The sequence below is a fragment of the Toxotes jaculatrix genome, chromosome 11, assembly GCF_017976425.1.
Source record: "Toxotes jaculatrix isolate fToxJac2 chromosome 11, fToxJac2.pri, whole genome shotgun sequence".
Classification (NCBI taxonomy): domain Eukaryota; kingdom Metazoa; phylum Chordata; class Actinopteri; family Toxotidae; genus Toxotes; species Toxotes jaculatrix.
In genome coordinates, this window is record NC_054404.1 from 5521754 (window position 1) to 5549486 (window position 27733).

The following is a 27733-nucleotide window of genomic DNA, read 5'->3' on the forward strand; positions in this document are numbered from 1 at the left end:
TTTATTCAGTGTTGTTTACAAAGTTCTCTGTCCACCAAAACCCATAATTTGGAGATGGTGAAAGCCACTTTAATGGTGGCCTCGGACTGACAACTCTGTTCCCGTATAAACAGGGCAACTGAAAAGCAAATATTTTAAAAGTTCAACTGAGTCAGAAAAAATCTCACTGATTCAGTTCATAAAATTGAGTGTAATCTTGAAAAAAATGTGACTAACTTTGTCTGTCTGCAGATTGATGCTGGACAGGGTGTGTCCAGTAAGTTTATTAGAGCTTTTTCACGGTGAACAGCTCCCTGCTGCAGCTAGAAGCAAAGATATAACCAAAACAGTAAAGGTGCAAGCAGTAGCATCACAACAATGAGTTAAGACACTAAAAGTAGGGAAAGTGAAAGAGCAAAGCTTCCCCCTCCCTGATTATCACCACTGAGGTGCCCTTGAGCAAGACCCTTGACTCCTTACTGCTCCAGTGGAGCTGATCATTAGCAGATCAGATCAGATCAGACTATGGTTGTACTGGGCAGCTTCCAGGTGCCAGTGATACCACCCTGAACAGCTGGTTTTTAAAAAGGTTAGGCAAAAGAGAAAAACAACAACAACAACAAAAGCAGATACTATAACCTTTATTGCAGACACTGTAATCACAATTAACCAAGCTAAATTCTTGATGATCAGCTTAACTGGTTGAGATCTGCTGACTGTAAAGGCCATAATGTATCATAATGTATGATCCATATTATTCTCACACTCATTAAACTGGATTTTTTTTATGTTTTTCTGCTCAGTCAGGAAAGTAGATGAGCACAGCCAGTGAGAAAAGTAGAGGCTCGTTTTGATATCTTTTGTCAGGCTCCCTGCTGAACTAATTCCCCCAAATATCTGCTGAATCATAGGGATTAAACCAAAGCCAGAAAGGATTTGGTGACAATTATTGCTTCAAACACTTAAAGCTATGTGTGGTGTCACCTCCCGTCGCCTCCCATCCTGTCTTGTCTGTGTGAGGAGAGAAGAGTGGGAAGAGGAGGTGTCGGAGAGGGGACAGCAGAGAGTTACAGTATCGATCCACGTCAAGATGACCTGAAGACAATCCCACTGAGAGAAGCCTTCAACTCACTCTCTAACTATCTGCCTCTCTCTTTCTATTTCCTGCTGGTTTATGCTTTTGCTCACTCTGCTGCTGTGTCACTACCACTTTTCGGTTAAATTCAAGGTGCTTCGGAAATTTACAAATGTACTCAAAGCATCCCAACTACAAGCAGATGTAGTTATTAGCAAATAACAAAGTGATGTTATCATGAGGAAATGTTTACACAATTCAGTTGTTAGGTTAGTTCACGTTTGACAAATGTATCACTGCTGCAACCGTATTTTTGTCCATGTGTCTTATGCATGACACACACACACTGTTCCTATATAAGAAACTTAATCATTAAGAAATAAGGACATGTCTGTGCCCTCTTTTCTCTGTACATACCATCATATCCTCTATCTCTCGTTTCCATTCTCCCACTCACTCCCATATATTTCTGATCTTTTACCTCCATACTCAACATTAGCACTCCTCAGATCTGCGGACCAACAGCTGTTAAATGCTCCGCAGTCAAGGCTCGAAAACAAAGCTGTGTTTTTACAGTTTTAGCTCCCGCAATATGGAGCAGCCTCCTCCTCAGGTCAGCTGAGTCAGTACTTCACTTTAAAAAGCTTTTTAAAACTATTTGAATTGACTGTCATATTTATAATGTGCTGTTCTGCAACTCCCATTTGTTCAGTATTGTTTCATTTTTCTTCAATTTGGGGATTTGTGGTTTGTGGTCATTTGTTTTGCTGTATCTTAGCTCCTGATGTGGTTGTAATGGTGAATTATATATAAAGTTTACTTAGACACTTATTCTTTGTTTCTTACTCTCTCTCACACAAACACACACTAAAATCACTGTTCACACACATTGTTCAACTCCTAGCTCCCTGACTACAGACAAAGAGGAGAGAGTCCTTGGCAGGCAGTGTGATAGATGTCTACCTATAATCTCTAAAGCCACCTGGGGAAGACGGATGACTGGAAGATTTTGTTTTCTGTCTCTGTGTCCTTTTTTTTTTCTCTGCCTCGCTCCTTTACCATCTCTTCATTTTGAGTCAGCTTGTCAGACAGGTTGTGTTTCAGAGGGTTTTGTGTGTGTGTGTCACAGTCTGACTGAACTAGGCTGTAAAGGCCAATAGCTGACTAGCAACTGCTGTTGAGGTACAGTTACGTACATATTTATCCCAAACTGTGCCAAAATACTATATAAATACAGTATTTCATGTTTTTTTTGTGTTGGAAGATCGACAACTAATGGATGCAATATAGCCATAAAGCTTTGCATAGACATTCATGTTCTCAAGAGGATGGATCCTACTGACTTTGTCGAGCCTCTGAGTTTTCATCCAGCTCCACCATGTGGTTCATGTGGTGCATGTAGATTTGAGGGAACTATCTTAACCATTATATTATATGGATTGTCATTCAGTTTGATGCACAGATATTCATGTCCAACCCATGCCGAGCTGTAATGAAGCTCTGAAACAAAATTAAAACAATAAAACTTTCTCAGCCAACAGAAGTTACTGTATACTTTTCCCATGCCAAAAAATGTAGGAGTAATTATGATTTAGACATACTCAGACATACAGAGACATGTCGTTAAATAGAACAGCTTCCAATGAGTACTGCAGTACAAATACTCAAACAGTACAAACAATCCAGGCAATCACGGTTGTAGTTCAAATATAATAGATCATATCTAATCTGGAGAAGCTTGAATACTCATGTGGGAAAAGGGACTAGAGAAAAGTAATAAGTGCAGAGGAGAGAGGTGAAGGTGATGTTCAAGTTCCAGATAAGAGTGTAGTGGAGTGTATAGAGAAGAAAAATTATGATTCAGTAGGTAGAGGTGAGAAGAGGTCTTACAGGTCAGGTCAGGAGATGCCAGTCTTTGATGGAAAATGTGGAGTTCAAGTTCAACTATAATAACTATAACATGAGAGTGTGAGTACAAGATTGAACATCAGTCATTCTGGGCCATACTTCTCATAAATGCATATTCCTTCACCACAATAGACATTTCTTTATTTTTTTATCAGAGTTGGATTAAGACCATACAGTCTATGATTAAGACAAGCAAACACACACCTGAATTTTATCTTTTTTTTTTCCTTTGGGCTATGCATAACAACTATTTAACATATTGATACAGATGAATCATACAGATATGATTGGAATCTGCTCATTCAAGAATTGTCTTTTAGCACTGCAAAATGCATATACAGAACACATGCAACATACAGCATACATAAACAGACAGTGAGCATGTCCGCGGGTATGTGTGTGTGATTAGGGCTGTCAGCAGCTCATCTCTAATCTCAGCCCCTCTAGCTGTAACTCTGGTTTAAACTAAATCTCCTGTGTTGGTTTGTCTCAGCTGCTTTATCACCTGAAACTGCATCTGAAACTGCAAATCAAAGGAGAGGCTCTGGTGCTCACTCACCAAACTTTTCATCATTAAAATCTTCAGCACTGAGCTCAAACTATCTTGCCAATAAAGATGTGTATTAAGACAACCAAATGCCAAAAGTACCAAAATACCAAAAAAAATTTCGTTAGCCTCAGGTGTGCTTTCTGTTTAGAGTAAATTAGCAAATGTTAGCATACTAACATGCTAAAGTGAATGGAGAGAATGGTAAAAAATTATACTTGATATTTGGCTAAAAGCACCAATAGGTACAGGCTCTTTATTACATTTTATTGATGGAAATGGTGCAAAATGTAACTGTGAACAAATTGTCACAGGAAAATAAAAACAAACTGTAGAGAGAAAGTAAAGAGAAACTCCAGGAGCTATTGTTTCTGAGCAGTTTGGTAATCAGCTACAGCAGTGCAGTGCTTTTCTTTGGTCCTTGTTGTTCATGCCCATCATGTTTGAAATTCTGGACACCCAAAATAACTCTCTAACTTTACATCTCTATGTAATACAGTCTAATCGTCCATCTCCAACAGCGGACCCTCCTGGCTTGAGACAGCCCACTCAGACTGTGCAGAAACCAAACTGCATCACCAATATTTTCTTAGTGCGCTGCACTTCTGTATTTTCAAGACTAACTTATCTTACTTTGACTTGAGTTGCGCTGAACTCCAGCAGCACTGTGTTTACCTCAAAAAATATTTTCCCACTCTTCACTCCTCCGCTCGCTGCTGCACAAAGCCGAGGAAAGTGACTCACTCTTTTACATAAAACCCTGGATGAAGCTGTCATTATGGGGCAATTATTTTGGAGAAAAGTTACAGCAAGAAAGGCATTGATTCTTTTACACGAACTCCAACCTCCTGCTGTCACACAGCTGGGCGGCTGTCCTTCCTTCAGCAGCTCTTTGATTGCAGCTCTCCACTGGAATAGGGAAAAGGGCTGTAATGTTGAGGAAATTATCTTGAATAAGGTGAAATTGAGACACACGCAGTGGATAATAACTAGTCACTCTGCTGCATTTCAATCATGTCCAAAGGCTAGAGGTGATGAATGGCGGCCTGCTGCACAAGCTAAGAGACAGCTGTGTTTGTGTATGTGTGAATTGTGCATATGTGTGTGAACATGCAAATAACATGTTTGTATGTTCAAGGATATCAACACAGATATCAGCTCTCTGTTTCTTGTTTTGGATGCCCACATAAACTGCAAATGATTGCAAACTGTTTCAGCATAAATGCCCCTGCTGCTTTAACTGAACTTAGGTTGAATAATTAGTTAATTTAATATTGAAAATGTAAAACCAAATGAGTTCAGTTAACTGAACTTGAGAAAATACGTTAAATAAATTTAAGATATTAAGTTGAATCAACAACAGATCCTCTGACAAATATTACAGAAAGATTGTCCTTCCATTCACATTTTCACAGCTTTAAGAGTCGGTTCCCTCCCATTACCAATGTAATTCGTGGTGTGTGGATGATTAGCATGCACTTTTATTACCATTTTTCTTCCACCCTCTCTCTTCACTGTTCCATCCCCTTCTCTCCTCTGGCTCTTCACATTTCTCATGCATCTTTTTTTGTCTTGATGTGATAGTTAATATCAGGAAAATTGATATTAATTTCTTTCTTTCTAAAGAAATATAAAAATCTTCTATATCTAGAAGATCTTCTAAACCTATAAAAATCTTAAACTGCAGTAAACTGTAGCTTACTGCTTTTATGTTGTAGCGCATTTACTAGCTTTTTTTAAACTCAAGTACAAGTACCTTAAAAATAGTAGAAATAGTAGTAGTGATATATAAAAAATATATATATAACATTTAATAAAAGAAATAATACGAAACCAGATCCTCCGAACTTCCTTATTTTTCAACAGGCATACGTCAGACGCCTTGTTGTCGCCTGAAGGACCCTTTATATCCAACATGGCGGCGACTATACGGGTGTGCTATGCCCTCCGCTTCACAGTCGGAGGTGAATTATTTCTGTTTCTTATTTTTCACAGCTTCGTTAAACCGTACAGTGTGTATACCGGAGTATTTTTTTTTATAGTATTTATGTTTTTGAAGTGTGACTGTTTGGTTCTGGTCAGGTCTGTTTACTGACCTGACACTAGCCTGTCATTGCTGCGGAGCTGCGTATGATCAAGGAAAATAACTTAATTTGCAGTGCAGCCAGAAATTAGGTGTTGCATATAGTTAAGAATAACATTTAGGTCTTTTAGTTTTAGACCTTTACAGCAAAACTGATGAAAGTTGCTGGCATTGTGTTCGTTTTACAGCTTGTGTGTTCCTCACGTGTTCGTTGCCCTGTAATCGTTATTTTATTGAATATTTAGTATTATTGTTTACATTTTAATGCTTTAATAATTGTTGTAATTTACAGATCTAATAGTCCAAGGCGTGCTGGCGATTAACACCTAAACCCTGTTTATAGTGATCCCCACGCAGCCTTGAACCGATGTATGTGCTTCCCCACCCAAACTCTATTCAAAATTCTTTCAATTTAATGTCGCCCCGCTTATTAGTAAACGTAGATGCCTCTGAGAAAAGAACTTAAGACTGGTTATGCAGTGGTTGAGTCCGTGCTTTAAGTCGGCGTACTTACACACACCTGGAACAGCATTTTATTTCAGTGAAATCTCAACTTTTTACTTTTCTCACTGTCTCCCTCTTATGTAGCGTTTTTTCAAGATGAAGTACAACTAAATTGGCCAAGAATGATTTTTGCTGTTGTCTTGATGTGAAGTGTTTTCTATCTTTGTATTCATAGATGTTTATTTTCAGGTTAAATAGGTGGTTTTGATACATCTCTCTGTCCTCTGGTGGATGCCTCTCTCTTTCAGGCGTAGCACCACTCCGTACCATTGTGGGAGCAGCTCAGATCTCCCAGTTGACAAGTCGAGCCTCAGCTGCCTCACTCCAAAGAAACCCTGCACTTTCGCCGTTCCCCGCAACAGCGTGGCAGCAAACCAGACATGGCAGCTTCTTCAACAAGTGTAAGTTTATGAAAAGATTATTTCCAAATCTCTTTCCCCCATGTTGAAGAGAAACACATTATAATTTAACCTTTAACCAAAATGTAGATTTTATACGTTCAAGTGAGTTTGGTTCAAATTGTAATTGGCACTGTATTGTTTGTTGCTTCAAGTTGCAGTTGCAACAATATTTTTGTCTATGTAATGTAGCTTTAACTGGATCCTTTTTAAGTTGATCCAATAACAGAAGACATATTCAACTTGCAGGATTTGTTTATGTGTTGAACACAGATTGCAATCCAGCCCTTACTGCCCACTATCAGTGCCCAACTTCACTAATGCTCTTGTGGCTGAATTTTCAACAAACCTCTGCAGCCAGGTTGTGAAACTTTGCAGAAAACCCTCTCGGACTGGAAGCTGTTACAGCAGCAGTTTAATGTTCATTGATTTGGACTGAGAAGTGCAACAGTCATATATGGGTATAATATTCAGGTGTCCACATACGTGTGGCCCTGTAGTGTATGTTGGAAGTGATTTTCCTATCAACAGATGGAGGTGCATGTTAGCAGAGTCTGTTTGGACAACATGTCAGACAGATGTGTGCTGTACAACATTCTCTCTCTCTTTGGCTTTCTTAGTTTGTCTCTGCCTTGCTCGCTCTCTGGCTCCCTCGTTTTTTGTCTTATTCATTCTCAGTCGCTGCCTCAGCATTTCTCAGAAATGAAACGTTTTGTGTCTGTCAACATGTCTTACTCACAGTTGGTATTATGATCACAGGGACACACACACACAAACTGTCATATTCCACTGACTCTGGCTCAAATTCCTCAACAAAGTTATTTTAATAACTTTATATAACAATATTTAAATATTGGTCTTCACCTGTGGATATACTCCAGGTCCTAAATGACACCTGCAGTACAGTATATCCACTTTAGATGCCAGGACTTTGTAAAAACACTAAGAGTTTATTGTATTTTAATTACACTCCTTGGGCAATACCGTATGTCACTTGTTGGACATCTTTACTCCTGGCTGTTAGAGCCCGCAGAGTCCATACATTCTCAGTACAGCTTGTTTTAGTGGGACACCTAAATTTGATTTTCCAAGTGAAATTACTGATTCAAATTTTAGCCATAAACCAGTGAGATATGTATTGTGGCTCATAATATGAATAGCAGTGTTGGAGCAGTCGTGGAGCTAAGCTCTCTGCTGTGAAGGTGTAGCAGGTGAGAAAACAGACTCGGGTGAAAATGAGGATGCCCCATCACGTTCCAAATGTGCTCTGCTGGCAGCCGTTTAGCTTTTCAGTCAAGGAGGAAAGAAAGAGGTATCAAGACAAGTAGTAAAGACTAATGTTTGGAGAATATTTAATATGCATTTAACATTTAATATTTAATATATTTGATGTGAATTCACAGTGTAGAGGCTGCTGCCACTCTTGTGTTAGCTAGTCTCACAATCTTTTCTTGTGTTTTTACTTTTATTTCTTTAATTATACAGACAAATTGGAGTAAAGGTCTTTTGTGTTATGTTTATGTTTGTTTGTGTGTGTGTGTGTGTGTGTGCTCACAGTGACTGCAGAGGAGCTGTGGAAAGGGGTGCTGGCAGAGTCGGGTGCCGGAGCCAGGAAGGGCCGGGGGAAGAGAACGAAGCGCAAACTGAAGAAAGATCTGAATCGAGGACAGACCATCGGAGAAGGTGAGACATCATCTGTCTGTCTGTCTGTCTGTCTGTCTGTCTGTCTGTCTGTCTGTCTGTCTGTCTCTCTCTCTCTCTCTCTCTCTCTCTCTCTCTCTCTCTCTCTCTCTCTCTCTCTCTCTGTCTGTCTTTTAGCCAGCAGTTCAGAGGTTGGCACTGGTGTGTCTAACTACTATGCTAATAAGCAGCTGATGGACATGACACACTAGAATATTCATTAGTCAGTGTTGATTAATTTATTACACCGCTCCACTACGCAGAGGAATTACCCTTCATTCTGTCTGCCTGTCCTCTTTTTCCTGTTTTGTGTTGCCATATTCACTTTTCTTTAAAGAGGAGCTATCAGTCTTCATTCAGTCTCAATCTCTGTGTCACACTCTTGTCAGACTGTCTCTTCTTTGCTTCCTCTTTCACTGAATGTCTCTCATTTATCTCTCTCTTACCATCGCTGCTCGTCTGTTTGTGTTTAAATTGCCTAATTTTTTAAAAAGCTGTTTTGCAGTGTTTTATTCAGTCAAGGTTTTTAAGACTGATGAGCTCATGAAAATTAGCCGGACTTTGTGTAAGGCAATTGACCTATTTATTTATGAAGATACATAAATAGCAGCTACATTTTTTACTTCATGGCTACTCTCAGTTATTTACAAGGGCAAGAAATATAGATTTGGAAAACGTGGTGATTTATATTTTATTGTCTTGCGCCGTATAACTCTCTCTCTCTCTCCCTCTCCTATCTTGCTTCTTCTCTTTCTTTGTCTTTAACCCCCAGGTCGAGGTGGTTTTCTGTGGCCTGGCCTGAACTCTCCGGTGGTAAAGGATGGTCTTCTACAGTCAGTCAGTCGAAGAGGCGAGGCCGAGCAGCAGGAGGTGCAAGCAGAGTTAGGTACAGACACAGAACACACTGAATGCATACAAACGCACTTCAGTTCATGCACATACACACATAACATACTGAACATAAATGATAAATCACATACCGATATGTTGCTACCTTAACTCTCCAAACCTGTTTAGGAACAAATTCACTCATTTGACTTCACATCAGTTAATGTAATCACCACTGTCAATCAGTTTTATCAATTTATTTTGCGCTGGGAGCTTCATTAAAGCCAAAGAACAATTATTTAATTGGAAAAGAGTCTTTTTAAGATCCACCAATAAGAAAGGGCATGGGAACTGAGGAATTAGCACCAGCAGCACCACTGGTCTCCACTGTGATCTCATTTGTTAACAGTAATTACACAGTCAATTTGATAATGACAGATAGCACCTTGGGTGTTTATCATGTTGTGCTCTGCGAAGTCAGCTGTGGCCTATGCATGTTCTCGGGCCTCCAGCGCTAAATGTGCTGGTTGTCTCTTTCCTGCAGTTCGTCAGAGGGATGAGTGGGAAAGGAGGAGGAAGATGAAGGTGAAGAGGGAGAGAGGATGGACAGGAAACTCCTGGGGGGGCATCAGCCTGGGCCCCCCCGACCCTGGACCCAACGGAGGTAAACCCCGCACAGACCTACTCATGTTCAGCCTCACTGAAGTTAGAAATAATCTCTTTTCCAAGCCTGGGACAAGATAAGCAGCAATAACTATGAATTACAGATAAACACATATATATAAACATATATATGCTATATATAATATATATAATATATATATATAGCATATTTGAAGAGGTTCACATGAGTTCAAGCCTGTGCACATCTCCATAACACCTGGTAAAGAAATATACAGTAAACCTGGCTCCTGTGCTTCCTGGAAAAGCAATGACGAGTTTAGATCTTGACACAGCAGGTCTCAGAGGGACAGCTCACTCTGTCACACACATATACACTGAGTGGCGTGGGTTGGGAAGACACAATGATGACTGTAGCGATGGAAAAAGGAGAGATGGATGAAGCAGTAGAGGAGTAATAAGGGGAGTGCTTCTATGTGTGGTAGTGAAAGAGAGTGATAGGCCAGTATGGTGGCCCATTAGGACTGATGAAGATGAGGATTCGCCCAAAGTGTCAAGTGGGACAATTTCCTAATTTAGAAAGACATCATTCTCTCTCCGTCCGTCTCATTCTCTCTCTCTCTCTCTCTCTCCTTCTGTCTGACTTTCCATGTCACACTTTCTGTCTCCAGAACTCTCTCTCTGTCTCACACCTTTCACTCTCTGTCTCTCTCCATCTCTCTGTTGTCTCCCTTTTTTCTTCCATTCTCCTTCTTTGACATTTTCCACTCCTCTTTGTCCCCTTCTCTCTTCTGTCATTCTTTCTGTCTGTCCTCCTTCCTTCTTGTCATTTCCTTTCAGTTTTACACTCAGTCTTTCTGTCCTTCCAGTCTCTCAACCCATTTTTTCCCTCCTCCCTTCCCTTCTTCATCACCCCCTCTATTTATCTCTTTCCTCCCACTCAATCTTGTCTTTCTTCTTCTCTGTTCTTGAACCTAAGCGACCGGACTGTTTCTCTGTGGATGCCAGTGTCGGGTGGATTAGTCAGTCCACACTTAAATATCTCGACTGTTTCTATTGGATAGATTGCTGTGAAATTAACTCAGGGAACATGGTAAACATCATACCTGCTAAACACCAACATGTTAGTGTCATCACTGCGAGCACGTTATCATGCTTGAGTGATCATTTAGCCCAAATCATGGCTGCGGACCCTTAGTCTTGTTAAAGTCATTGATAAACCATGCACACAGATTAATGATGATTAATCTAACATGAGTCCATGGTTCAGTGGCAATTTTGAAGTAAAGCTTCTACAATATGTTTGCCATTCAGAATAAAAATGAGGAATACACACTACTCTGAGTGGCTGATGGCCACTCTATTATGTCTTTTTGCTGTATGCTTAAGTATAGTTGTACACTTTCTGTCATTTTTCCAACCCTGGTACACAAAGCCTCATCAGTGTGTAGAACTGGGACACGACTTTATTAGTATCCCTTTATGACTTTAATGCTTCTGGGTTCCACTGGAGACATTTTGAGGGTTCCATGACGATATAAATGCAGTTTCAGAGGGCTTTCTGTCAATTATATAGGACACTTCTGTAATTTTGTGGGTGTGTAAATGAAATTGACAATGTGAAATAAGTCTGTCAGCAGTGTAAAACCAAGCCCCCTGCCTCCTGTAACAGGAGGGTTTACACCAGGACTTTGGGTTGAAGGTTGAATGAAATTTTGTATCGTAAACAGTCTCTGAAGCCCATAAAGACGCGCCTCCGGCCTAATCAACTCTTCATTACAAACTCAGAGGAACACCGCTGCTTAATTCCAGCTGATCCACTGATGGAGCTGCTGGCCTCCTGTTCCCAGCCTTATTACATCTTTAAACCTTGGTCTTTGCCGTTAGAATTGAATTTAGCCTGTTTACCTCAAACTGCTGCCAGATGAGGGATGAGACTCTGTCGTCGCAAAGCGCATTTTCTTCCTCCTTCTTGTCTCTTATTCGCTTCCTTCCCATCTTCCTTAGTGTCCTTTCTCTCATTCCCTCTTGATATTTCCTCTTTCTTGTCCCCATACTAACAAGCTCTCTCACACCGTGAAATACACTCGCGCTCTTCCTCCTACATGTACAGACACTTTATTTCACACACACACTGTCTGTCAGTCTCACTCACACAAATACACACGGGGTTTGGTGAATGTGATGTGCAGAGAGCTGTAACTAGGTTGCTTGTCTCTGATCAGGTTTAGTTTCTTACAGATGGTGGACTAATGTCCCAGCAGAGGTGTGTGTGTGTGTGTATGTGTGCGTGCGTGTGTGTGTGCGTGTGTGTGTGTTTCCTCCTCGGAGCCTTTGAGTCAGCTCTCCTTTGTTTGTTGTTAATTGGTTTGAAGTGAACAGGCTGCTGTTGGGAGAGTAACATCCTTCAGAGGTCACTGACAATGAAAAGTGTCGACTCGTTACGCTACTGCAAGGGCTTCTGGGTATTTGTTACGCTAGCGGGAGGCTGGTTTAATCTGTTTATGGGGTCTGTGTGTGTGTGTGTGTGTGTGTGTGTGTGTGTGTGTGTGTGTGTGTGTGTGTGTGTGTGTGTGTGTGTGTGTGTGTGTGTGAGAGAGTCTGTGCCCGAAAGTGTGTAAAAGTTTTTTTTTTACTTACTACTTTGTTTCTTCCTTTCTTTCCACAGAAACCTATGAGAACTTTGACTCTCGTGTTATTGAGGTGAGTGTTTCTCTTTTCACTGACTAAACAAACCACAATCTGATTAAAAAAAAAAAATAAAAGTCATTCAGCAAATTGGACGATCATAAACTCGTCACATCAGTTAAGTTTTATTGATAAAGCAGTTTAAACAAAATCCCTTCACCTCATTTTGACTGATGAGGAGTTATTTTTAATCACGTCTCCTTTATCACACGTTCTGACTCTTTAAGTTGTTTAAACCAAAGACTCTAATGTAGAGCCCGACTGATGCATCAGCAGGCCAGTTTAATCGTAAATTAAATGGTGCCAGCGTTTATAACGGCTGATAAGAAACAAAGTGGAAAGCCGATGGATGGATGGAGAGTGAAAAGCCAAAGAAAGGTGCTTGAGCTATTTTATTACCAATGTTGCTATTGCACAGCTTGTCAGCATTTATGTGATTGGTGTTGGCTGCAGCCGACAAACTTGATTGTACATTTATTTGTGAAATAGTCAGCAAGGCAGTTCAAGTAAACGAACAACGGCAGGGAAACACTAGAATAAATAAACACATGCTTGCAGTTTATCTGAGGCAACAGTAAATACACTCTTTAGACATGTACTTACTTTTTAAATCTTTCGAATGAACACAAAAATCACAGCTGCACTGACAGTAAAGGAAAAAAAAAAGTTCAGGGAGCACCAGGAATCTCCAGCTTATTCCACTATAATCAGACTGTACAGAATAATTATGCAGAGAGCCTCAGAGGGGCAAACTGTTTTCAAGGAACTCAAAATGGTGGAAAATCCAGCGTGCCGTGTGCACATCGATGGTGTCGAAGGCAGATTCGCTGAGAAAGAATAGCTGCAGTCGAGCACTAAATTTCAGTAGCTTTAGCACTCCCTGAGGGCAAACGGTATCATTTCGAAAAGGTCAGATTTACATTAGTGTTTGATACCAAACAAAATGTAAAAAAAAAGAACTTAATCGACCTTAAAGCAGTATTGGCACAAAAGAGGGTGGGAACTTTTTAATGGGAAGACACTACATCCAAAAAACCCAATTTCTACAGTAAGCAGCAGCCCAGCCGTTGTTAAACCTGAAGGAGAATCAACATGGCAGTTTGAGATGCTTCATTTTGAGGAAACTCTTGTTTTGAAGGCAGAGGACTCGTCTCATTTCATTTAACTAAAATAAAGAAGCGCTGTGCTGAAAAAAAGTCTCATCATGTTGACAGTGGACGACGAAATCTAAAAAGTAAGCACTGAAACAGAGTGGTTTAACCAGGGACCGTCCAGTCTCGAGCTCTCATCATCACAAATGCACACAGACCCAAAAAGATTAAATACAAAGCTGCTGTGTGTGTGTGTGTGTGTGTGTGTAACGGAGAGAGAGAGAAACGATAAGCTGTATGTTCATTTACATTCTCTCTCAGTCGTGGTGTATTTTATCTTAATTCACTTACGACTAATGGACCCTGCTAAACTAATGGGGGTAATGCCACAAGGTCACAAGACCCAAATGTGCATGTGCCCATCCAGCACAACACATTAACCTGCACAGAGATACACATGCATGCAATTTAGTCAAATCCACATTCTACGCACATACAAGTATTAGCCTGCTATATGTACCTGTACGTTAGACGTCTGATGTTAATGTTTCTTCTGTGTTTCAGCTTTGTTGTAAATCACTGTTTCTGAGTGGGACTGATTACATGTGTGTGTACTGGGTGGTGCTGTGATTCTTTTTGTTTTCTTCTGTTTATACCATACACACACAGTATTCGATGGTGTGTGTGTGTGTGTGTCACATTCATAGTCTTCCCCAGTCCTCCTGCCCGCATAAATTAGAGTGGTGTCACAGACATTAGGCTTCCCCCCGGAAACTGACGGATGCTTTTATTGTGCCGTCTCCCTCTATAAATATACCCTCTGTGTGTGTGTGCGTGGCTGCATGTGTGCGTGTGTGTGCGCCACTATAAATTCAGGCCTAATGAAATGAAAAAGGCTTACTGGAATAAAAAGGCTTGTCTCCCAAGGACGATGATGCCGGCATGCCATTAGTGAAGGCATCCAACAGGAGGAGAGGGAGGGGAGGGTGGGTGGGGGACGGAGAGTCGAGGAAGAGTGGAAGAGATAGTGAGAGAGGTGGAGGAGAAGTTGTGAGAGTGAGTGAGGAAGTCAGGAGGTGAGAGGAAACTTGGGAGAGAAGATGGTGGATGGTGTGCCATTAATATTAAAATAAAGTCTGCAAACTGCAGAGAAAGTTTATGATTCAGTATACCTATTATAATATAAAATATAGAATTAATCACATTCATGAAATCAACTAAATATATTCACAAAATGGATATGCAATATTTTCTCCATCGTATACCCCAGAAACTATATCAAAGAGTACTCCAGAATACTGTTTGTACTCCTAATGTAATGATTTTAAGTATTATTTCCAAAATGATGTTTATTTTCAGGTAAAAATAAGCAATTGTTGCGTTTACATCTTGTTGTGCTGACCCCAAGTGGTCAAAAAAATGATTCATGCAGGTTTAGGTAGAGGTGAGGGCGTTAAACATCAAATAAAAAACATGCACCATAATGTAGAATTTAATCCAATACAGTAATGTTACAAACTGCAGCCCCAAAATTTCCATCAAGCGAAATGACACGTCTCTGGCACAGTCTCGGTGAGAAGTGCAGTCAGTTGGACCTTAGAGAGATGAGGAAGACAGCGAGGGATGACGGAGAGCAGAGCTCTCAGTAGAGGAAAGAAAGGGAGGAGAGTCGGAGCGATGGAGAGAAAAGTGTTCATGGCCTCTCTCCAGGTACAGCAGCCTCTTGGACAGGACCTGGTGATTTCATTAACAGAGATGGAACGTTGTCAGTGTCAGAACAGGGGGGTTTATTTATTTATTTCTGGGTTTTGTTCTTTTTTTTTTTCCACTCACCCCTCCCTGAACTCAACAACCTTGAAAAGTTTTGCTAAAAGTAAACAAACATCAGGCTGGATCACAACAACTTTGCAAGAACTCCCGATTAGATTAGACATTGTGTTCTGACAGCTGAGTGCAGCTTAGCGAGACATGTAGACAACTTAATATCTGAAGTGAAATTCACATAAAAGGCATTAATACAGCTTGATTATGAATTTGTTAAAAACAGTGCTGGTGATGCAGGCTGTTCATATCTTGTCTCATCTTTATATGCAATTTGAATAATTATAATCCTTCTGCAACTCGCTCGCTCTGTATTTCAGGAAAATTACAAGAAACTGCTGCTGCTGGAATCCAATTTACAACACTTTTAAGTTAATGGTGCTTTGCCAACTATGTTTGATATTGCCGTTGTCTAAACAACATCAAAGGTTTCCACTTTACTGATAGTAATTAAGATAATAGAATTTCATATGTCTTCAATTACCGTATTCATAAATTTGAAGATAAAAGCTCGGAGTCTTCATCACATCACACAGTTCTCGTGAAAGTTAATCTAGTGGCACCACGTTCATCAGGAACACGATGGTTGTCTAAATTTATTTGGGTTCATTAAAGTTGACCCAGGAACACACTGTTCGTTAGAGCTCGTTCAGATGGTTTGTTTTCTGAAAGAGTTAATTTAGAGTCATGATGTTTAACAAAGTAAATTTTATGGTTATGATGATTATAAGTAACATGTAAGCCCAACTGAGGAGAACAAGAACTCATAGATTCATCTGTGCTTATTTCAGCCGATGATGGTGCTTTGTTGATGTAGATGCACTGACTGTGATACCAACGCAGCGGTTTCAATTAAGCGTGAGAAATCAAATCTGTTTTCATTTGAGTTCTGCTGTAAGTTACTTGTTTACACTTAAAGTCAGTCAGTTTTTCCCAGTGTATGAACTATGTGGGAAAAGATAAAGTTATAATTATAGGTATAAGGGTTTTTGTAATACATAAAGTACAGATAAAATAATGCAATATATGTAGTCAGATAGTATTACATAGATAGATAGATAGATATAATTCTATAACAGGGATTTGTCCTCAGCAGCCCTGTATGCAGGAAAGCTTCTCAGTTGTGCAGGAGTAAATAAACACTTTCCACTATTCAGTGTGTTTCCAGGGTCAAGATGTCAACTCCAAATCCATGTGAAAGAAATGATGTGAAGCTGTGTAACAACAGCAAGTCAGAGAAGTGTTTAGTGTTGGCGGTGATTTGTGCTCTCTCACTGCCTTCTGGTTCCATGTGGCGAAAAACTCCTCCCCAGCACTGCAGTGTATAGACACATACAGACAGGGAGACATGCAGCAACAGATTGAGAAAATAAGAGATGAAACAGAAGTGAGAGCAAGCTAGAAGCATCCTCCCACTGCCATGCTGTCGCTCATCCGGTGGAGAAAAACTCAGCCCATCTGCTCCGCTGCGAATGCTCCGCCAAAACTGCTGCATCTTCACCTAAAATGAGGAACGTGAAGCCAAACGCTCAACATCACTGGAGACGTTTACACGCACTTCTGATAGAAACTGGCTGTAAGCAGCTACAAGTCACGCTGAAACTTGAACTTGTTGAATTTTGGTTCACGAAAACTGTGTTTGAGATCCCATCTGGTCAGGATCTGTGCAGTTTCCTTATTCTTATACACAGCTATACACACACAGACACAAATGCTTATATGTGACCTTAAAGAATTTGTAGCTCCTGTCCTTTACAGACCTACACCTGGTGATTATTGTATACACCTCATTAACAGCATTGTGTGTTTAGACAGTAAGGTAAGAAAATGTTTTAAGTATGTGGAAGTATTAGGATCTGGTAGAGAGACATCATCGTGTGTGTGTCCCTTGGTCCTGCAGGGTGTGTATATGTTCCGTGTTTTGGTGTTTGCTGCTACCCTGACCCCAATCCTTCTGCTGTGGCCCTGCAGTCAAATTATAAACCCTTTACTGAAATGTGTGTTACGTAACTGGAGGAGCTGAAGGCAGATCTTGACTTTGAAGTTCCCTCAGCTAGAAATTCAGCTCTGTTCTGTCACTTGTGCTTCTGTGACGGGGATGAAAGAGTCGGAGTGAACTTTGTGTTCATTCAGCTCACATACGGCCATGAAAGGCTGCTGGTGGTCCCTGTATGAGCTGCCCAATGTGAAAACATGGGGTAATAGATATGAATAGAGCAACAACATAGTACACCTGGATCCAGTTCCCAGGGTGGGTGTGTGTGTGGGGGGGTCGTCCTTTTAGTTCATAAGATGAGACACTGGCACATTAATTTTTGTGGTGTTTTGAAGTCATGGTTGTAAAAGAGATTTTTATCTTTGGTCTGAGACATTCTGTCAGAAACGAGGGTGTGTGTGTTCTGGTAAATGTCCAGACTAAATTGGCCATTTGGATAACCAGAATGAGGACCGTTTTTTTTTTTTTTTTTGGTGGTTTTCCTGTCAGAATGTGAAATGGATGGTGTCTGTGCGTAGCTGTTGCACCTTTGAATAATCGTATAACCAGATTTTTCATTGAAATTCTCTCACTCTCTTCTCGCTGCCTCCTTCAGCCCATTCAGTCTCTCACACATTCACACTTCTCTCATTCATTCATTGTTTCTGTTTTTTCTGTCACACACTCTGTCTTTGGGTTTTTGCGAGTTTTACCTGTTTCTCTTATTTACTGTCTTCCCTCCTCTCTCTTAAACACACACACGCTCACGATATGAGCAGTGGTGGCTTTAAAATCTCCAAAGTGATAAATCTGACGTTTGCTTTCATATTTTTTCTACAGAATAAATAAATATTTGATGATGGATATCACTGAATGTATTATCACTTCTTCACTTGTCTTCCCACAGATACTCCTGTATTTGTACAGAATTAGAGATGCTGTGTCTGGTGAACACTGTGAACACACAATAGAGCTGAGTTCAGTACAACAACACCACAAATAACCATTGTATTTTAGTTTTTTTTTTTTCCCTACATCAACACAACAGATTGCCAACGCAAGAACCAGAGCAACATGAGCACAAAAACAAAACTCACCCACTACCATAGAACCCCAGTAAACACGGCTCCAGAAGGCTTTAAAGCACAGTGTTGAGCTCAGGCTGTGACTCAGTTTCATGCAGAGCTGCTTCATTGAATCACATATGATTGTGCAGGTGTGTGTGTGTGTGTGTGTGTGTGCGTGTGCTGTGCAGCTCTTTGTAAAGTTTTTCTGTGAGTCAGCAGTTTGTTCATCTGTTACTAAGGCACCACACATGGACACACACACACACACAAAAGCTCCTTTTGAGGACACTCATTGACATAATGTATTCACTAACCTCCTCACGCTGACATTAATCATCATAACTAACTGCCTAACCCCAACCCAAACCTAAACCTGGTTAAACCTAAACCTAAACCCTGGTTAACCCTGGTTAACCAAGTGATAACCCTCATACAGCCCCCCGAAGGTGTGTCAGAAAGTGGGAACTGGCCAAAATGTCCTCACTTTCCCAAAATGTCAGAAGATAGAAGTACACACACACACATATACTGTTTGTGATTCTTTTGAAGTTAACTATAATTGTCTCCCAAACAGAGGATTCTTATTGTCTGCTGTTTTGTCATGCAGCGTCCTCCTCCTCCTCCCCTTCTTTCTCCTTCTCTGCTTTTCTGTTTCTTTTTTCTTCCCCTCTGCATCTTCTTGCTCCTCGTACTTAATGTGAGAAAAAGCAATAAATCCTCTTTACCTTTCCTCTCATCTCCTCCTCCTCGCTCTCCTCCTCCTCCCTTCCTCTCCACCTCTTACCTGCCTTCTTTCCTCACTACATGCCTCTCTTCATCTTTCATGTCTGACCTGCCCTGTAATTCTTTTTGACCTCTGTATCTCTTCCTTTGCACCTTCTTGTTTTCTCGCTTCTCTCTGGTGAACTCCTACCTCCTCTTTCCTCTTTTTTTTTTTAATCACCTCCCTTCACTTCCTACGCTCCTTCCTCCTCTCTGTAGTGTATCAATGCTGCCCCCTGGTGTTTAACTGTCAGCCTGTGTAGTTGGACAAGGGAGGATAATGAGCTGCGTATGTGATAGATGACTGCACTCAGTTTACTCTCAGATCAATGAAAGTCACTTTAATCTGGACAGGCAGTTTGGTCTGGATTGACAACGCACATACACAAATATGCTTTAATAATCTGTTGTGGTGTCAAAACCACAGATGTTTTCACAAACACACACACACGTACTGTTTTTTTTTTCCATCAGTTCAATGGCACTTTTGGCCGAAGCAGAAAGAGCAAACAAAGAAAACACAATCAAAGAAAAGTGACATTTTGAAAGCCTGGAGGATTAAGTAAAAAAAAAAGATGTGCTGAGCAAGAATAAACAATCACCAACCAAACCACTTCAAAACGATTATGTCATGAGAAATTTCCCAAACTCTTGAGCTGATGAAAACATTTCTGAACAAGCATAATAAGTCTGTTGTTCTCTTTTGCTTAGTTTTAAGATTTCCCTTGTTTGATGTTTTCTAGTTGAAGAGTGTGTTCAACATGACGGCCAAGGAGGGCAGGAAGAGGTCCATCAGCGCTCTGGTCGCTGTGGGAAACGGCAAAGGAGCCGCAGGTTTGAATCCCTCGGAAAACTGATTGTAAACTATTACTCCAACTTATTACATATAATGAAATTACATATAAAAAGACATAAATAATAATATATTTTGAGGATTTATGTAAAAGACATGAGCTGTTAGTTTAAAATATGGAATGTAGTAATGTGGAAAGTGATTTTAACTTCTTGGTTTCTGAAAACATGGAATAGAACCGAAAGTGATTTTGACAGTTTTAGCGTGTTTGCAGAAGTTGAAAAAATAACTTTCTCATTCTCCGTGAATGTGGAGAAGTTTTGACACTTTTCTCACTCTTCAGAAGTGAACGTCAAAACAAAGAAAATGCTGAGGGAAGTCTTTACAGACTCCTGAGGTTCACCTGCCTCTAATGACTCATTACAGAGCCTGTTAGGGTGCCTTTACTTAAAATGCCATCATGTCACAGTTTTCATGTAGGCTCATAATCAGTAACTCATAAATTTAACGTCATTTCAGACATTAAAATGTGATTGTGTTCATCACTCTGAAAGATGTTTATAAACTGACTGCCCTCTCTCCCATCAGGCTTTGCGTTGGGTAAAGCAGCAGACAGAACCACAGCTCTGAGGAAGGTAAGACCACAAAGTCGTATGTATTCCAAGCATAATAATTATTAAGTCACTTTTTGTGCTAATGTCGTCTGTTTGTGGAATTTCTAACCTGTTTCAGAGGTGGATTTTTGTACTTTTAATAAAACTGAGTAAAACAGTAGAACAGTAAATCTCCTCTGAAACCCAGAATACAAATAACAAATATGTTTTCTGTAATGCAGCTGCAGTTGATTATACCACATTATAATTCACAGGACCACATTTATCATTTCTTGCATAAAATTCAGAGACCAACACAACAGTTACTGAGTTATTATCTACATTTAGTAATTCACTGGTGTTGGGTCCCTTCAGATTTCTGTTGCCTGTGTTTGATTCAGTCCTTTTACATGAGCAAAATCACACAATAGACTTAACCCAGGGGCACACAGAGATATAAATCCCCAGATCCTCCTCTGTGTAATTCAGTATATTTTAATATTCAGGTTTTATCACGGAAAAGTCCCACAAAGCAACACGAGAGAGTCCCCTGTGTTTTGCTAATAATAATATTAGTATTTCTTCTATTTATACCACTTAAATCAGTCTATATCTACAGCAGCCACCAAACCCTCCAGCTGAAGTGTTAATTATAATGACAGTGTTAACTTTCCGTTGTCTCTCCTCTGTTTGTGTGTCTCTTGTTTAATTTTAGGCCAAGAACAGAGCCATCCACTACTTGTACTATATAGACAGATACAATGACCACACCAGTAAGTGCCTGTGCATGTTTGAAGATGTGTATGTGTGTGTGTTACTGCATTACTCCATCTCCTTCGTTTACCTCTCCTCCTCCTTCGACTGTTCATTCACATCCTCCCCGTTCTTGTTTTCTCCCTCATAGAGCTTCACAGTGGGAGGAACAGCTGCTTTATCCCCATTTAGAATTTGCATTTCCGACCTTGTCGTGTCCCAACACCACGGTACATGTTATGCCGGACGTTACGCCGTCATGTTGGCGTCTGTGACTGTGTAGACACGCCCTTGTGAACAGGGTAAAAACTTCATTTTTACCCCATATGGATGATCTGATTAGATTTTAGTGCGACTTGCTGCATAAATTTGCATATTAGTGCATATTATTTTTTTCAAACTTCTGTTAGCATTCTTGATGACAAACTACGAATACTGTGAGCAGATGCGTTCTTTTGTCATGGCGATAGCAGCGGGACATGAAGCAATCCAAGTTCCTCACTGTTTTTCAACATGTTCGTCTCTAAGAAATCATTTGTCCGTTACCATGACGAAGGAGCCCAAAGCAAAGCAACATGTTTTTTCATTGCAATTATGAATGAAATACAGCATCATAGTCCCCAAATTCATCCAAAACTGAATCCAAAAGTGAATTTATTTAATCTGTAGAATGTGTTATGTGTGTTTTCTCAACACTGTAATCTTTAGCTTTCACTTGCTGATATATTTAACATAACTCTAAGCTCCATGACTCGATGTTTGTCACTGGACGACACAGTGAGCTTCTCATCTTTCATTTTTATGTGCACAGTCTTGCATCAGGCAAGTGGCCAACAGGACAAAGGGCAAATTAGTTCAATCATCCTGAAATCATTTCATGCATAATTCATGTCAAAACTTGACACACACTGATCAAGATCAAGTCGTTATCAGCGCCTGAAGGAAATTACAAATAACAGGAATATATATCCAACAAGAGTGTTAATAATTAATAAGTAATCTGGTGTAGAATAAACAGTGAGAAAGACAAATGCAGCATAGTAACGCAAGATCATACAAAACTTTTTCATAAGATTTATGGACCAAATAAAGACAAATTTTAAAAAAAGACTAAATTTAAATTTTTATCTGAAGAGGGGAAAACTTAAACTTCTCAGCCACTTATACTGTTATACCACTATACAGAAACATAATGTGTAATAAATCAAAACATTGGCCACTTGCCTGATTTGGTCCAATAAGCAATAAGCCAGTGTGGCTTTTTTCCCCTTCATTAAATACATAGTCCTGCACCTGACCTAAATACATGGGATATATATATTTATAATATGGGATGTGCACACACCACACTATCTCTTAGCTTTTTTGTTGAAGAACCAGATGTTTTCACTGTTTGTGCTGACAGTTCAACCAGGAGAGTTTCCAGCTGTGAGTCAAGTAGCATTTCCTATGGAACAAAAATAAATAGGATTTTACTTCCAGAACCACGGGCACCCAAAATAGGTTCTCCCACTTCACAACTCTATTTCCTCCACATCACTGGTTTCCCCCTTCCTCCTCTTTCTCTCCACCTCTCCTCATCTCACCCCTCTTCACTTTTTTCTCTTCCTCTTCCTTTCTTCGTGCTCTCCTCTCGTCCCACGCCGTCCCCTCCTATCACCTGCTTGTTCTCATACAAGCGACATTATCAAAGAAAATGGATTTGTGAAGAAAGGTATGAGAGTTAAAATGCACCGCTTGTACTTTCTTATGGTAAAACTCCATTTGGCTGCTGCTGCTGCTGCTGCTGCTCCTGCTGCTGGAGAGCAAAGCCGGAAAGATTAATGTGTATCTGTGAGTCATCATCCTCCACCGCGCCCACCGGAGGAGAAAGTTAGCTTCCTGCTTTGGCCCAAAACCAGATGAGAAGTGTGTGTGTGTGTGTGTGTGACCAGTTTGAGCTTAACACTGTGGTATATTTAATTTTTACAGGTCCATAGATTAAAAAAAACAGTCAAATCCTTCCACATGCCAGCTCACACTGTGCGACCATCTGCGACCTGTCTGGATCATCATGTGATTGGTTGTTTGTTTGCTTCTTTTATTTTTTAAGAAAGACAACCTTTTGGAGGCTTGTGTTACTGTGTTTGTTTGAATTAAATCAGTTTCTAGATCATGTCATCACTCCTCTGTCACCTTTGTTGCTCGCTCACTGAAGCCAGAGTTGCTGGAAGAATGGTCTGATTTTCAGCCTCTCGGTTTGTCCAGTGGTCAGATTGCGAGCGGACCAGTAATAACTCCAGTGTCGGTGACAGTCCAGATTTGGGATCTCAGCCACCAAATTGTTAACAGTTTTTCTCCGTAATTGTTATGCTGCCTTGGTGTGTTGTTCGAAATGTTTGACATCTGGTCGCCTCCCAACTTGGCCGTTGTGTTGCTGGAAAAAAACAAACCTTGATAAACAAACAGAAAACACTAGGGAAGATACAGCTTCACCGACCTTCCAGTCGTCACCACCAGTACTTCCACTCCCCCAGGACCAGGGTTTTTGAATATTCATGAAGCTTCAGTGGTGATTAGTGAACACTACAAAGTGAACTTGAAATAATTGATTTAAAACCTTTTGGACTGAAGAAACAGCCCAACAAAGAGCTTTCAGTCCTTTTGGTTTAAGTCAGTTTAGACTTTTAGTTGAATGTTGGAGTTAAACATTGAAAAACTGTGAAAACAGTCACAGTTACTGGAATTTGAAAGCCTCTGTATCGTGAAGTAATTTGCTTTTTTTTTTTTTTTTTTATCTGCTCTGACTTAGTTGCTGTTTGTATATGTGAGTCACACACACTGTTCCAACTGAGCCTGGACCTCCTGCAGCCACAGCAAATGTTTAACTCCCTCTGTGTGGTGCATGTGTGTGTGTTTCTGCATGGATGTGTGTATCTGACATTTAGTTTTGCATTTTAGATTTCTTCACCCAGCAGGATGAACCAAATTCTCTACCTCCCTTACTTCTTTTATCGTCTCATCCATCCTCTCTGTTTGTTCCCTCCATCCATGGCTCCTTCCTCTCTTTTATTGCAGCACCATGGTAAAAAATCTAATTCATAAAGTGTGTTACATTCCAGCTGGATGTGTAGAGGAGGCAGGGACAGCAGCCACCGAGATGTTTTAAAGCAAAGTGACACCACAGCAAGATTTTAACCTGCAGCTATGGAGCTGTACAGTCTTCTCAGGCTTCATTCAGCAGCACACAGCTCCCTCTCAGGGACCGTGTGTGTCTGAATAACTAATTAGCCACAGCTGCTGCAGTGAGCGGGAGACGCTGGCATGTGGAAGGACATCTGGTGGGCAGGTAGAGAAACACAAGTCCTGAGGGAGAACAGGAGAAAAGATGAATTTAAAAAAACACAAGTGCCTTCGCTTGGAAATGGCACAAGACACATGAACGTAATTAGACTTTGTGGAATAATTTTGTCTGTTTTTGTGTGTCAGTCTGGCTGTTTGTTCCCGCTCATTTCCATCGCTGCAGTCAGTGACTGTAACTCAGTTGTTGTTTTCCTCTCCAACAGTTTATCATGACATTCAGTCCAAGTTCAAGAGGACGACGCTCCGCATGAAGAAACAAAACAAAGGTGCATCTTTATTCATTAAGCAATTAGGTGTTAAAGGATAAGGTTGGTGATATTCTTACCAACAATGCATTAATCTCTATATATTTTACAATGTCCCCAGACTGGGTCCTGTAGTTTCAAACTAATGTTACTGAAACAGAAGTATTTTAACAATATCTCTGTTTTGATAGAAGACTTTATGTCGTCCACACTGAATGTCCAGCCATGGTGAAGTCAACATGTGCGTATTTGTGCTTGATTCTCTCTCTGTGTCTCTGCAGGTTATGGTCTGCACTGCCACCGGGCCATCATCACTCTGTGCAAGCTGATAGGCATAAAGGACATGTACTGCAAAGTGGAGGGATCTATCAATTACCTCAACATCACCAGGGCCCTCTTCACTGGCTTAGCCAATCAGGTAAGGTCATGTTGGTTTTTATTCTCTGAGCGAATGTAAGTTCAGTGTTCACTCTCCTCATAGTTCTGAGGAAGATATTTGGCTCTTCAGCTGCTAAATGCTCCACTATGTTCACCAGCTCATCGCTAACTTTGTCCTCTTGTTGGTCGGTGCTTGGCAGGTAGGGTGCAGCGAGTTTTTCACTAAAAACAGCTGCTGAGACTGACACCGATCAGAGCAACAAGCCAACACAGTAAAGCCTGCTGAGTTCCTGCTGAGTTCGTAGCCTCGGGAACATCTCTCTTCTTCATCACCTCTTAATATTATTATTCCACTCTTCACTAACATCTCCCTCCTCTTCTTCTGCCTCCCTGTAGCAAACCCACCAGACTCTGGCCGACAAAAAGAGGCTCCATGTCGTCGAGTATCAGTTGGAGCGAGGCCCGCTGCCTGTGGTGGTGGCGAGCCCTAAAGAGGGGGCGCGGCCCGACCCAGAGCCCGAGGATGAGATCCCCAACACCCAGCTGAACTGGGACGACGTGCGTGCTGCGCAGGGAACCAAGCGCTCGATCTGGGCGGGCGTTAAACGCACCATCTGGTAGGGCGGGAGTGGGATGATGATTGGATACGAGCACAGGACAGATGATTGGACTGATAAAGACCAAAGGTGTCTGATTTTGGCTTTGCTAAGAAAAGCTGAAATTATGTGTGGAACAAGAACTTTTGTTTTCCGGCAAAATATTCAGTTTTTGAATTAGCAGTTGTTTTGTCAGCCAAGGACGAAAGTTACGTGTTTGTCAAACTGCAGACATGTCATTGGGCTACGTAATTCTCCGGATACACCCCACAAAGGCCAATGTTCACTCTGAGTAAAATGTTAATGCCCTAGATAGAAGTGTTTCCTTTCTAACTGTAAAGACATCTGGAACAGTTCCAGAGTCCAGTAAGAATAAAATCTAAATCTGTAGAAATCAATGCGTTGTTTACCTTTCTGTTTTTCAAGCATTAAAAAATGAATATCTCTAAAATAATGAAGTCTGACAGCAGGGACGCCTTCTGCTTCCACTGTAACGGAAAGGTTAGAAATTTAATTATCAAAATCGTCCAGCAGACCATAACACTGAGCTACTGATTATCAGGATGAAGAATGAATTGAATTGACTGAAATTAACATTTTCTAGGCGACACTGAAGGTTAAAGAAAATCTGAAAGGGAACCAGACTGTTAACCCCTGTAGAGGGTCACTGACAATCAAGGACAAAATAACTTTTTCTAGTACGTGCAGCATTTGCACCTCAGTGGTGGAAATGTTAGAGAAAAAAATTTCGTTTTTTAGTTAGTTTTTTTTTTAACCTGTCATTGTTTGTTTTAAGGAATAGTTTGACCCAGGTTTATCCCAGGAGTAGTTCAGACACCCACAGGGATTAACAGTGCGGGATTCTTTCAAATATGGTTCCTTTGTGTCCGTATGTTCTGTAAAGAATCACCAGGGGGAATCATTGCTCCACCTTCTCCACTGAAGTTGAATTATAGCGGGGATGCTGCTACTTGACAAAACGTCACAAAACAAAGGTTCATCAACACTGCGCACAGTGCTCACCTCTCCTGATTAACATAGAGCAGTGCTGAGGCAGTAAGTTCAAAGCTCACCTGGTACATTCACCTGTGTGTTCACATGGTCTGTAGTGCTTGTCAGGTTCAGTTTGACACAAGCAGGGTTGTGGCTGAATATTCATCAGAGAGACATCCTACATATTTTATTATTGCTCTGAACTACAGCCCATTAGTTGAAAATAGATTTCTTCTTTTTTTGACATTTTTATTTTAAAAGTGTCCTGCACTGTAATATTTTGCTGGACAAGTAGAAACGTTTACCTCCTGACGGTGCCAAAGAGAGTGAGTCAGATAATCACCAAAGTCAGTAGGATTCATCGTCTGGGTGCCATGGATGTCTGTACCAAATTTCATGGCCATTGTTCTGTAGGTATTTTAATAAAATCCTAAAATGTCAACCTGATGCTGGTGCAGGAAAAGTAAGGAGAGTTCATCCTCTGAAAGTTTCCTCTTTCCACTAAATAAGTCTCAGAAATGTTTCTTCTGCTCCCTCAGGTCTAAACTCTCCCTCGCTCCTGTCCTTCCATCACAGACATCGTCTTTCCAGCTTTGTTTTCCAAAGTGTGGCTCTGCTTCTCAGCATTTGGCTATTGTAATAGTTCCAGGACTCTTATCCTGCTTATCAACTTTAAATATTGAAAAGAACAGAGTAAATATTTACCCACTGTTAGATGTGTGATTCGATTTAGGCTTACATAAGACCAACAACACTGTAACAATGACTGCAGGAATAAAAAACTGTGCAAAATTTGAAAACTAAAATTAAAGTGGACCAGTGAATGAATTTGTTCAAATGGAGCAACAGAAAAAACACAAGGACACAACAAAGTTTACATCTATGTCTTGTTTTAATCTTGAGAATACAAAAAATTATGTATGTATCATCTATATAAATTTCAACCAGAGGTCTTATACCTAAAAAACAGAGTGGTATCAGTCTTCTTATCTAACTCTCTGCCAGAAATCAAA

General features: G+C 40.5%; 1 protein-coding gene across 1 annotated transcript; it reads left to right on the forward strand.

Moving 5' to 3' along the window:
* Positions 1-5404: 5404 nt before the first annotated feature.
* mrps5 (mitochondrial ribosomal protein S5) lies at positions 5405-27527 on the forward strand. The gene is made up of 12 exons (XM_041050433.1): positions 5405-5473; positions 6345-6497; positions 8052-8177; positions 8947-9060; positions 9547-9666; positions 12292-12326; positions 19771-19861; positions 20409-20455; positions 21129-21186; positions 24712-24774; positions 25035-25171; positions 25528-27527. Exons 1-12 carry the CDS (start codon positions 5425-5427, stop codon positions 25750-25752), a joined length of 1218 nt encoding a protein of 405 aa, XP_040906367.1. The 5' UTR covers positions 5405-5424; the 3' UTR covers positions 25753-27527.
* Positions 27528-27733: the final 206 nt, after the last annotated feature.

Bases quoted from the DNA above. Each gene is read 5' to 3' on its own strand.
- mrps5 (XM_041050433.1), top strand. From the start codon at position 5,425: ATGGCGGCGACTATACGGGTGTGCTATGCCCTCCGCTTCACAGTCGGA. The intron at 6,498-8,051 runs GTAAGTTTATGA...GTGTGCTCACAG, and splicing joins TGGCAGCTTCTTCAACAAGT to TGACTGCAGAGGAGCTGTGG. The intron at 8,178-8,946 runs GTGAGACATCAT...TTTAACCCCCAG, and splicing joins AGGACAGACCATCGGAGAAG to GTCGAGGTGGTTTTCTGTGG.